Here is a 12,215-nt window from a genome sequence, read left to right as displayed (position 1 = left end):
TAAAAATTGAACTGTGTAAAAATTGGGAGTTTGTACGGGCTCTGATGACATCGCAGCTGATCGCTCCCACAAACTAAACATCACCATCATCTTTCCCACCCATTCCTTTGATACGGCTCTACTACACTTAGATGTGGTAAATACATTGAACAATTATTCTTAACTCACTTTATTTGTAAATAAAAATTAATTTTACACCATTAAAAACTATTTTTAATAATCTGCGATTTTCGTTATCCTCCAACGCAGAGACTATTAATCCTAGAGAAAAAAATGAATAAGACCTTTCCTGTAGAAAATTTAAAGTAGTTTATTTTTGTGCGTAGGACACTGTCATCCAAGAAAAATTTTTAAAAAGTGACTTTAAACACCCCTTCATCTCCACAATCACACGTCACAGGTCAGGGCTTTTTAGTATGTTGTACAAAAGTTTGCGACTACAGGAATTTTTCCCCAATTTTTCTTCGTTGACTCGACTATTAGTGGAACAGGACATATGCTGTAAATAAAACTCTTGGCGCAAATTTGTAATATGTGTAATGTGGTTTATTAAAATAGAATCACTTTGAACTTAAACTTCACGTGTTCTAAAATGTACACAAATCCATGTCAATATTATTTCCAGTGTTTCAGAAATACTTCGCAGCCAAGCACCCACAGTTTTGTACAGTCTCACTGTTTCCAATTCAGAACTGTTTACGGTTAAGTTCCTCCGAAAAAAATAGTCAAGGCGTTGAGGGAACAGGGGTGATAGTGTCACATGTGTTGCACACACAAAACGGGTCTGAATCTGCAAGCGTCCAATCCCATATTGTGCACTTTCTCATTGCTTTCATACGTGTCCGTAGTTTAAGGCGTTCTTCACTTCGAGAGTATTCAGAACAAGAACGGATTCAGTTGTTAAAAATGAATGAGTTAACGTTTTATAAACCATCACGAACTTAGAATGAATTTCCATCGGAGATAAAAAGTCCAAAACAAATAATTTTATATATTTGGAGTCTGTTCTTTCGGACGGCCAATGATCCCTTCAGTGCAAATGCACTCCAAGCCGAACGCTTACGGAAATCGGTGAGATCCACAAGTAATGAGGCTAATAAGCAGGGCCACTCTATCAGTAATGTGTAGTATAAGTTCAGAATTTGGGTCTGACAGGAGCCGTGCTGGCGTAGTCCGTGCGGCTATGGTGAGCACTGTGTCCGGATGGCGTAGTGGTCAGCGCACGTGCCTAGTAAGCAGGAGGCCCAGATTCGAATCCAGGACCGGCACAAATTTTCACCTTGCCCCATTGATATAAATCAATGCCTGCTGGTAGCTAATCTCTCTCTCTCTCTCTCTCTCTCTCTCTCTCTCTCTCTCCGTAAACAGTTTCTTCTTCAGGACATAGCGCGAACACAAACAGCACGTGGCTACAGAATCAGGACGACGTGAATATAATTCGTTGATGGCACGCCCTCGCCGCATGTAATGCCACTCCGAGAAGTAAGAGTAAAATTACGACGGACATAGTAAAAAATGTTGATTAATGTGCAATGAAATGACAAAAGTCATGGGATATATCCTAATATCGTATCGGATCTCCTTTTGGCCGGCGTGGTGCAGCAGCTCGACGTGGCATGGACTCAACAAGTCGTTGGAGGTCCCCTGCAGAAATATTGAGCCATGCTGTCTCTATAGCCGTGACGGTGCAGGATTTTGTGCACGAACTGACCTCTAGATTATGTCTCATAAATGTTCGATGGGATTCATGTCGGCAATCTGGGTGGTCAAACCATTCGCTCGAATTGTCCAGAATGTTTTTCAAATCAGTCGTGAACAGTTTTGGGCCGATGACATGGCGGATTGTCATCCATAAAAATTCCATCGTTGTTTCGTCTCCAAGTAGCAGAGCACAATCATTTCCAGTCAATGATCGGTTCATTTGGACCAGAGGACGGAGTCCATACTGTGTAAACACAGCCCACACCATTATGGAGCCATCACCTGCTAGCACATTGCCTTGCTGTGGGTGATGTCGTGCAGTTGGAGTAAAGGCACTCTGGTTGATCTTCTGCTGCTATTGGCCTTTAACGCCAGATTTCGCGGGACTGTGCTAACGGATATGTTAGTCGTTCGTCCCACATTGCTTTCTGAGGTTATTTCATGCAGAGTTGTTTGTCCGTTAGCACTGACATCTCTGCGCAAACGCTGCTGCTCTCGGTCATTAAGTAAAGGCCGTCGGCCAATGCGTTGTGTATGGTGAGAGATAATCCCTGAAATTTGGTATTCTCAGCATACTCTTGACGCTGTGGATCTAGGATTGTAGAATTTCCTAACGATTTCCGAAATGTAATGTCCCATGCGTCTAGTTCCAACTACTATTCCGCTTTCAAAGTCATGTAATTCCCGCCGTGTTGCCATAACACTGCTAGCTAACATCTCAGAGATGTTCGGGCTCACATGCAGTTCCTCTTCGTCGAAATGTCTTGGCCTAAACTCGTCAAGGGGTTGAACCGCACGTGTCGCATTACACTCCCTAAATTAGACACTTGTGACCCTATGGTTAAATTGTCTGCTTGATGGCAAGTTTGCGAAATATAAAGTTAACATAACATATAATAACAGTAATAATAATATCGGAAACTAAATTAACGACCCATAAATGATGTAGGTCACACAGTTGCGATTGGGTTAGAATAATGTTTATTCAGAAAGCAAACTAATAGTGAAAGTGGTCGTATTTAGAGTTCCTGTTACACTCGAGCCCATATCCATTTGACACAGTTCGATCATTCACAATCTCATCGCGAAATACAAGTTATCTACACGAAAAGTTAGAGTTCACACCAGGCGCGCGGCTGCTCACCGCTCAGAGAGTAAGTCGCGCGATACCACACAACGCGAAATTTTGTAAGTCGTTTCACTTCCTACCTGCCTAAAGACAGACCGTCCGCTTTCGCTTCTGCATCCGAACTGTACCCTTTGGTGTCTCCAGCCGAACTGTCCACTTTCGCGTCTGCACCAGCACTCCCTCTGCCCGTGCCCGGCCGCGTTTCCCGCGCGCCAAATATCCTCGCTCAACTGACTGGGGTAGGTCCCTTTCTGAAGTCGTCCATCTGATTGGCTACAGCTTATTCTACATTATTTTACATTTTAGCATACTTAAATAATGAAAGCTTGACCACTTTCACGTTCTAAATAAAGTAAAAATAATATCCATTACATAATAAACGTTAAATTCTTTTACATAAAACCAATACAATTTCCTTCTTAGCTTTGAATGCCACGGCCAGTAGCCTTGCACCAATGTGCTTTCTGATAAATAAATAAATAAAGAACAAAAGTAACTATCATGCACTAAACTTTACAACAAATATTCAATTACCTAACGATTCAATAAGGTGTCATGCTGCCATCGTTTAATGTGTTTTGTGTGGAGGCAATGATGATTTAATGCTTAACTGTAAATACTGATAATTTAAATTTACTATATCTTTTAAACAAATAATGTTACAGAGTTGATATTTACAACATTTGTCATTTTAATGATGCGCTTCTATACGAAATGTCGATCGTTAAGATAGACTAAAGGATTCAGATTTTATCATTCAGGTCTTTGTTACAAAACTTGTGAATTTCACTTTAACAGTAAATCCTAAACTATTATAGATATGATCAAATTCAGGTTTTATTGGGATCACCATGAAAATTTATGGAGGATGCCAGGTTAAAATTACTGTGGCTCGATTGCCTGCATTACTACAGAATTACATAGTTTCCATAAATGTTTCCCTTTGTAGCCAGTCTTAGGTCCGCCATATTTAACACTGCTACGGTGTCCTCGGCCACCAACGGCTTCTACTGGTTTTTTTCTATGATGTAGGTTCTCGTCTGTCTCACTCGCCTACTACAGTGCTTAGACTTCAACAGACAATAGACGACTGTGAATTTCCCCATCTGGTGATGAATCTGCGCCCTTTATGGCACACGGTCCTCGAAGACGGGGTTCGTTCCACAATTCCTGTAGGCTGACTCTTCCGGCCACATATTTAAATGAGAGCGCAATACTCATTAACTCACAACATATCGGATACCTTTTTCATATGTATCACCAGATAAAATGACAGCTCTGCCAATGCACTGCCCTGTGTACACTATTCTATCGCTATCTGTATATGTGCATATCGCTATCGCATGAGCTTTTGTAACCTCAGTGCAAGTGTACAGACGACCACAGCCTCCATACACACTATGGAGAAGTTCAAACTTCAGAGGAAGGTAAGGGTTAGCTGCTCCACGTGTATTGTTTGCCTGTGGCAGCGAGCGCGAGTGGGAGTGGGACTCGTTCGTGGAGACGCCGCTGCTGCCGCCGTACGTGGTGTCGCTGGCGGTGGGCCCGTGGGAGGCGGTGAACGCGTCTGCGCCGGGCGCGGTGCCGGGCAGCTGCTACGTGGTGCCGGGCCGACAGGGCCGCGCGCGGCAGGCCGCCGCCGCCATCGGCTCGGCGCTCCGAGTCGCCGCAGACGCAGTCATCGGCATCGGCCTGCCGCCCGGGCTCTCCAAGCTCGACTGCGTCATCGTGCCGGACCCCAACATGGACTGGGCCGTGGAGAACTGGGGGCTCCTCACTTTCGGGTAAGTGTCTGCTAACACGTTATGTCGCCACTTTTTTCTTTGGCTCACCAGTCTTCTGACTGGTTTGGTGTGGCCCGCCACAATGTCCTCCGCTTATTTCGGAGTAGCCACGTATGGAAGTGAAACATGGGCGGTAAGCAGTTTACACAAGAAGTGAATAGAAACTTTTGAAATGTGGTGCTACAGAAAAATGCTGAAGATTAGATGGGGCCGGCCGCTGTGGTCGAGCGGTTCTAGGCGTTTGTCCGGAACCGCGCTGCTGCTACGGTCGCAGCTTCGAACCCTGCCCCGGGCACTGATGTGTGTGATGTCCTAAGGTTGGTTAGATTTAAGTAGTTCTAAGTCTAGGGGACTGATGATATCAGATGTTAAGTCCCACAGTGCTTAGAGCCATTTGAACCATTTGATTAGATGAGTAAATCACGTAACTAATAAGGTGGTAGTGAATAAAAGTAGGAAGAAAACAAATTTGTGGTTCAAATGGTTCAAATGGCTCTGAGCACTATGGGACTCAACTGCTGAGGTCATTAGTCCCCTAGAACTTAGAACTAGTTAAACCTAACTAACCTAAGGACATCACAAATATCCATGCCCGAGGCAGGATTCGAACCTGCGACCGTAGCGGTCCTGCGGTTCCAGACTGCAGCGCCTTTAACCGCACGGCCACTTCGGCCGGCCAAATTTGTGGCACAACATGATTACAGGAAGGGCTCGGTTGATAGGACACATTCTGAGACATCAAGGGCTCATCAGTTTAGTATCGGAGGGAAGAGTGGGGGGAAAAAGCACTCCGTCTTCAGGCCACAAGTAGCCCATCGGGACCATTCGACCGCCGTGTCATCCTCACTGAGGAAGCGGATAGGAGGGGCATGTGGTCAGCACACCGCTCTCCCGGTCGTTATGATGGTTTTCTTTGACCGGAGCCGCTACTATTCGGTCGAGTAGCTCATCAATTCGTATCACGAGGCTGAGCGCACCGTGAAAAATGGCAACAGTGCATGGCGACCCGGATGGCCACGCCCGACAGCGCTTAACTTCGATGATCTGACGGGAACCGGTGTATCCACCGCGGCAGGGCCGTTACCTAAGAGTGGGGTGAGGGAGGGGGGGAGAGTTAAATTGTAAAGGGGGACCAAGAGATGAATACAGTAAGCAGATGTAGGAGTATATGAGTAGCATGGATAGCTGCATCAAAGCAGTCTCAAATTAGCACTGCCAATCGACGTCCTCAATTATTTGTTGTTTATACTCAAACCTCTGACTTCCCCCACAGCGTTTGCCCTCATTTTATTAACGTCTGATTTCACAGCAGGTTAGAATTTGTTGCACGTTAATACTGTGGTAGCACCAGGGCTAACGTCCATTACGTGTCGGTTTCGGTTTTTAAGCCATTCCAAAGTCGCAATTACATAGAGATACGAGTCATTAACATTTCACCAATGACCATTTTCATTTTAGCATACGATTGCCTCAACAGATACTTCAATCCACGTACTTTGTTGGACATAAGTATGTCAAGTAGTAATGTCTACAGGGTGTTCGGAAATTCCCATTACAAACTACTAGCTAGGACTTGTAGAGGGAAGTGAGTACATAATATTGTGAATAGGAATCCATTTCCAGAAACGTACCGTATCCGTTCTACGACGGTTTCTGTTAGGGTGTTTAACTCATCCACTCCTGTTTGAGGAATTGAATTAGGCTGACGCAGTACAGCTATTACGTAACAGTTCTAAAGGGAACATAACGAACATCTATTGCAATTCCATAATCCACACCTCCAGTTATGAATGAATTTGCATTATTTCCAACCATAGCTCTGCGTACACTGGAATTTATCCATATGCTTGAATCGCTTACCAATCCAACACAGTTTATACTAACACTAGTGAACCATTCCGTTACACAGCGGTCTAAGGCGCTGCAGTCATTGACTGTGCAGCTGGTCCCGGCGGAGGTTCGAGTCCTCCCTCGGGCATGGGTGTGTGTGTTTGTCCTTAGGATAATTTAGGTTAAGTAGTGTGTAAGCTTAGGGACTGGGACCTTAGCAGTTAAGTCCCATAAGATTTCACACACATTTGAACATTTTTTTGTTACACAGCAGGTAGCTTGAATGTTAAAACTGACAATTCCTATTCGTCCCAGTGTTCATGTGGTTTTTTGATACGCCAAAACAAAATGGCGCAGCTCATTGATGAAATAGTGAAGGTGACATCAGACTGACGCGTCACTCAGTGCGACCATGGCACTCGACAACTTTGGAGATGCCATTTCTTTTATCGTATTTTTTTGTTTTTGTATTTTAACTTGCGTGTCATGGCAGTACGCCGTTTCAAGGCAATGGCGCATTGACGATCAATGATAAAAAAAGTCACCCTTGCTATGAGTTCTTGCAATTAAATGTCAGTTAACGATGCATTGACGGTAAAAGCTTCGAGGGACTCTTAACACGAATAATAATATTGTCGAAAGTGACACGAGTTCACCACGGTTCTGTGGTTAATGATATCGATTTGTGGGATCGCAGGAAGAAGGTTCACGTCCTCCTATACGGGTACACTATTTTTTTCATATTTGCATTTGTAACAGATTCTGGGACTTCCTTATTAATGTAATATAAGTATGTTCTGCAATATTCGATGTTATTTACATATCGGAGCACTCTCTCAAGAATGAGTTTTTTCGATTTTGTGGCTGCCATCCGGTTAAAAACGAAGGGTGAAATTGCTATAGATGAAATGACCAGCAATGGCATCTGTATTCTTGCTTGTCACGAATATTTGGCAGTTTTTTTTAATGTTTCATGGTATCCGAGGGTGTGGTCAGACAGGAACCTAATGGTATAGCTAAAGTTTTAATGACATTTATATTCTTCCTTATTATAAATATTCAGCCTTTTTTCTGCGAATATTTTGGTATTTCCATGAGTCTACTCACTCACGGGAGAGGCTGGTGTCAGTGTCACGCTTGCCTTACTCCGTGGGTGCTGCAGGACACGTACGAGTAATTTTGGTGTCACTTCCGAGACAGTCGAGCATATCATGAACGCAACCAAAACGGAAGTGGGCTGCACCATTTTATTTTGGCTGATCTATCGATGTGCTATGTTATTAATTATTTTAAAAAAATTATATTTGATTGACCTTGTGTTTACTAGAACATGTATTATCAACGCTGCAGTTTCTTTGCAGATGATCTAAAAATGACAAAGGCTTCTCTGGAAATAAGTAAATGTTCTGACATAGCATTTCATTTCTCCAGCTGTCTGGGTCGAAGGTGAGCATTCGATTCAACACATAGTCCACTCTGTCGTATCAGAATATTCAGTTCAGCTTACAACTTGGTTATATTTTCGGACATTTACGACTGAAAAAGCTCGTTTTTAATTTTTCACGAAACTATAGGTTGGCAACACACTAATGACTTGGAGCAGCTATGTTTCGAGATGTTTCGACAAAACAGTTTTTTAAATTAATGGCTCTCTGGTTCGTTGCTATTGAGCCAACTCATTCTTCCACGCGCAGTCTGCGTGGGAAGCACATGCTAGGTACTAGACGGGCTATTTCGTCAAGCGGCGCCCCCTCAGCTTAGTTCTTGAATTACGAGGGACTTCCGAAAGTAAGTTTCGTCATAGTTTCTGAAAAAGAAGATGATACAGTAGGTGACACAAAACAATGTAGATGAATCCACACTCGTTGCTAGTTCAACGACGGAAGTGGCATCAGCGGAGGAGAGAGAGATGTAGAATAGCAACAGACCAGGGTGCCCAAGGTTATTAGAGGACACATCACGATGGCAGACGGACGTGTACCGACACTGTGGTCGCCAATGGAAGTGCCTGATGTCAGCCGGTATGAATGAGCATGTGGGACTAGAATGTCTGTCGTCCATGAACGCCAACAGACAGTGCATGTCTCGTCAGGTGGTTCGTCGCTGGTGTTGCATGTTCACAGAAGGAAGGCAGAGTGTGGAGAACGAAGGTCGAAGTGGGCGTCCCTCCACATCCACAAATGCAAATAACATTGCTAGGATACAGGACATGCTGGTAACAGACGGGTGCATAACGGTGTCAGACGTGGGGTCTACACTGCTTATCGGCCGTGTTCAGGCCCGTCACTTGCTACATGGTGTCGCTGAAAAGCGTCTGCAAGATGGGTGCCGAGTAACATCCTTTTAAGTAAATTAGAATTCTATGGTGTCACGGGCAGTGCTGCAAAAAGGTTCAAGTCATACCTCACTAACAGGAAACAAAGGGTGTCAGTGCAAGGGACTAGTGAATTAAGTCATCAGTCATCATCAGAATGGGAAGAAATTACATGTGGTTTCACACAAGGATCCATCTTAGGGCCATTGCTTTTTCTTGTGTACATTAATGATCTCTCATCAGTTACACTGCCAGAAGCAGAGTTCGTTTTGTTTGCAGATGACACAAGTATTGCAATAAATAGTATGTCAACTGTAGTTCTAGAAAGATCTGCTAATGATATTTTCATGGATATTAATAAATGGTTTAAAGCCAACTCACTGACATTAAACTTCGAAATGACTCACTACATGCAATTCAGAACCTGTAAGAGGTTTCCACCCAGCATATGCATAAAATACAAAGAACAGCAGATAGAAGAGGTTCACAGTCTTAAATTCCTGGGATTACAACTTGATAATAAATTCAGTTGGGAAGAGCACACCACAGAACTGCAGAAACGCCTTAACAAATCTGTATTTGCAATTCGAGTGTTAGCAGACATAGGCGACATAAAAATGAAAAAGCTTGCATACTTTGCCTACTTTCATTCCATAATGTCATATGGTATAATATTTTGGGGTAACTCCTCAAGTCAAACAAAAGTTTTCAGAGTCCAAAAGCGTGTAATACGTATTATTTGTGGAGTAAATTCACGGACGTCCTGTAGAAACCTCTTCAAAGAACTGGGTATACTAACTACTGCCTCTCAGTATATTTACTCATTAATGAAATTTGTCCTAAATAATATATCTCTTTTTCCAACAAACAGCTCAGTTCATACATACAATACCAGGAACAAAAATGATCTGCACAAGGACTTAAAAGCACTTACTTTAGTTCAAAAAGGGGTCCACTACTCAGGAACACTCATCTTCAATAATTTGCCAGTAAACATAAAAAATTTAGTTACAAATAAAGATCAGTTTAAAAGGAGCCTGAAAGACTTACTAGTGGCCAACCCCTTCTATTCCATTGACGAATTTTTTAATAGAAACAAATGATGTATTGTATATATTCATACTATTGGTATTGTTATTTCAGCTTAAAAAAAATAAATAAATTGACATGTTCCGCATCCACGAGGATCTCCTCAGCACGGATCTATGGAACGAAAAACTAATCTAATCTAATCTAACCTGACCCTGGATCACAAGAGTACAAGAATGGGAATTAGCCTCGATCGCTTTATGCGGTATGCATGAGAGGGTAACGCGTTCCCATGCAGAACCATCACAGGCGATGAGACATGGGTGCACCACTTCACCCCAGAATCCAAGGCCACCTCAGTGACGTGGAAGCAACCAGTCCATCAGTGACAAAAAAAAAAAATTCAAAGTGTCACCCGTCACGGGAAAGGTTATGGCTTCAGTGTTCTGGGACGCGAAAGTTGTGATTCTTTTTGATTTCCTCCAGCAAGGGACCATCAATGGGGCATGCTACTGCGGCACCCTCACGAAACTCAGGTCCGTCATTGGATGAAAGAGACCAGGGCTCTTGAGTTTAGGTAGTGTGCCCTTGGCTGAGAATGCAAAACCACACACAGGAAGGCTCACACGATCTTTCCCCGCCGGACTTTCACCTATTCCGTGCGTTGAAAGTCTCACTCCCGGGCCGTCACTTCCAGATCAATGCTGAGGTGGAGCAGACTGTGCGGCATTTCCTTGCATTGCAGTGCCCCGAGCTTTACCACAGTGGTTTCTTCAAACTGACTGCGCGTTATGACAAATATCTCAATGTCGGTGGCGACTATGTCGAAAAATAGTGCAAGGTGTACAATTCATGATGCCATCGTGTATTTGGTGCTGGAAATAAAGTTTGAGTGTGAAAAATACTGACGGAACTCACTTTCGGAACGTCCCTCTTATGTCTGATGTGACGAGGTCCCTGATGATCGTCGGCACCTGACTCTTCGCTACATAGAACAACAATCCCGTTTACACTGTCCACTCTACAAGGGTAACTCAACGTGCTGCAGGCGGTGATGAATGTCCTTGGAGACTCCTGCGCTTCTTCCTAGAGCGGTGTCGTCCTCGTACATCGGCATATATAAGCCTATCCACGTTGGGAGTGGATACTGTGGAGAACAATGGTAGTACTGATACTTATGGAACATCCAGAGGGTCGTTGAATAATCGGTATGCTAATTTGAAAACTGATTACATAAACGCTTTCTGCATTCGTCAGTTCTTTCTGTCAGTCCTAACTCCTAGATATGTTCCAAATACGAATTCCGGTGTAGCACATAGAGTTAACATGTCGTTAATACTCAACACTGGCATTACTTGGAAAATATATAGTCACATACGGATTAATTTTGCCTTCCTACTACACGTTTATTTTCCTTTTACATGCAGCTAACATTAAGCCCCATCGAATTCGTTTACAGTTCAGTGTACAAAAGTAATGACAAGTACGAAATGCAGCACTGTTATATACAAATACTGCTTGCTAGCTACATTTTCTTATAATTATTTACGAGAAAATAGTGCGCTTATATTAGTGCTTACTTACTGATAAAGCACACGTCAACTTTTTGACAGTGAGTCGATGGCGATGCTAGACGAGAAGCACGTAGACGCTGCATCGCTGCAAGAAGTGTGGGCGACGGCGAGCCACGAGGTGGCGCATCTGTGGTTCGGGAACCTGGCCACACTACGCTGGTGGAGCAACCTCTGGCTCAAGGAGGGCTTCGCCACCTACTTCCAGTACGCCATCGTCGACCAGGTAACTTCAACAATTATACACGTATTCAGACGAAAATCATTAATAAAAATTTTAGTGACATCATTTACCGCGATTTTCAATGGGTATGAGGACTATAAATATTGTAACTGCTAACAACTTGTACCTCAATCTCTACCTCCCTGCAATGAAATAAACTGCTTTCCGTTTAGTATAATGCACAGTTAACTATGGAGTGGAAGAAGTTCAGTCTGTGTGATGGCAAAATTGTTCGATTCAGCAGTCCTGTCCATTGATTTCTCAAATTTCCCTATGCTATAGCGTACTCACAGAAATGAAACTAACCACTTTGTTCCAGAACACGACTGAGCGAAATGCAACAGACGTTTGTTGTCAGACCCTTTCAGATATTTTGTGTTTGGTGTTTCATTACAAGGTAATTTAATTTTTAGGAAGTGATATACGACGGTAATCCAAAAAGTACCTCCTATTTTTTTTACAAGTACATAGACCTGTTTATTTCTACAATGGCTTACAACAGTTTACAGCTTGAACATTTAGCTATTTTTCGACATAATCACAATTTCTGTCGATACATTTTTGTAGGCGCTGTGGAAGTTTTGGTATGCCCATGTCATACCAGCTCGCCGCCATGCTGTTCAGAAAGTTATAA

General features: G+C 43.2%; 1 protein-coding gene across 1 annotated transcript in view; it reads left to right on the top strand.

Moving 5' to 3' along the window:
* LOC126248436 (aminopeptidase N-like) overlaps positions 1 to 12,215 on the top strand; it is a 467,552-nt gene that overhangs the window by 281,001 nt on the left and 174,336 nt on the right. Inside the window, exons 5-6 of the mRNA XM_049949414.1 lie at positions 4,300 to 4,614; positions 11,401 to 11,584. Coding sequence (XP_049805371.1) covers positions 4,300 to 4,614; positions 11,401 to 11,584 — 499 coding nt within the window. The remainder of the gene's footprint in view (positions 1 to 4,299; positions 4,615 to 11,400; positions 11,585 to 12,215) is intronic.

The sequence above is a fragment of the Schistocerca nitens genome, chromosome 3 (assembly GCF_023898315.1).
Source record: "Schistocerca nitens isolate TAMUIC-IGC-003100 chromosome 3, iqSchNite1.1, whole genome shotgun sequence".
NCBI classification, from domain to species: domain Eukaryota; kingdom Metazoa; phylum Arthropoda; class Insecta; order Orthoptera; family Acrididae; genus Schistocerca; species Schistocerca nitens.
This window is presented reverse-complemented; position numbering and strand designations above follow the sequence as displayed.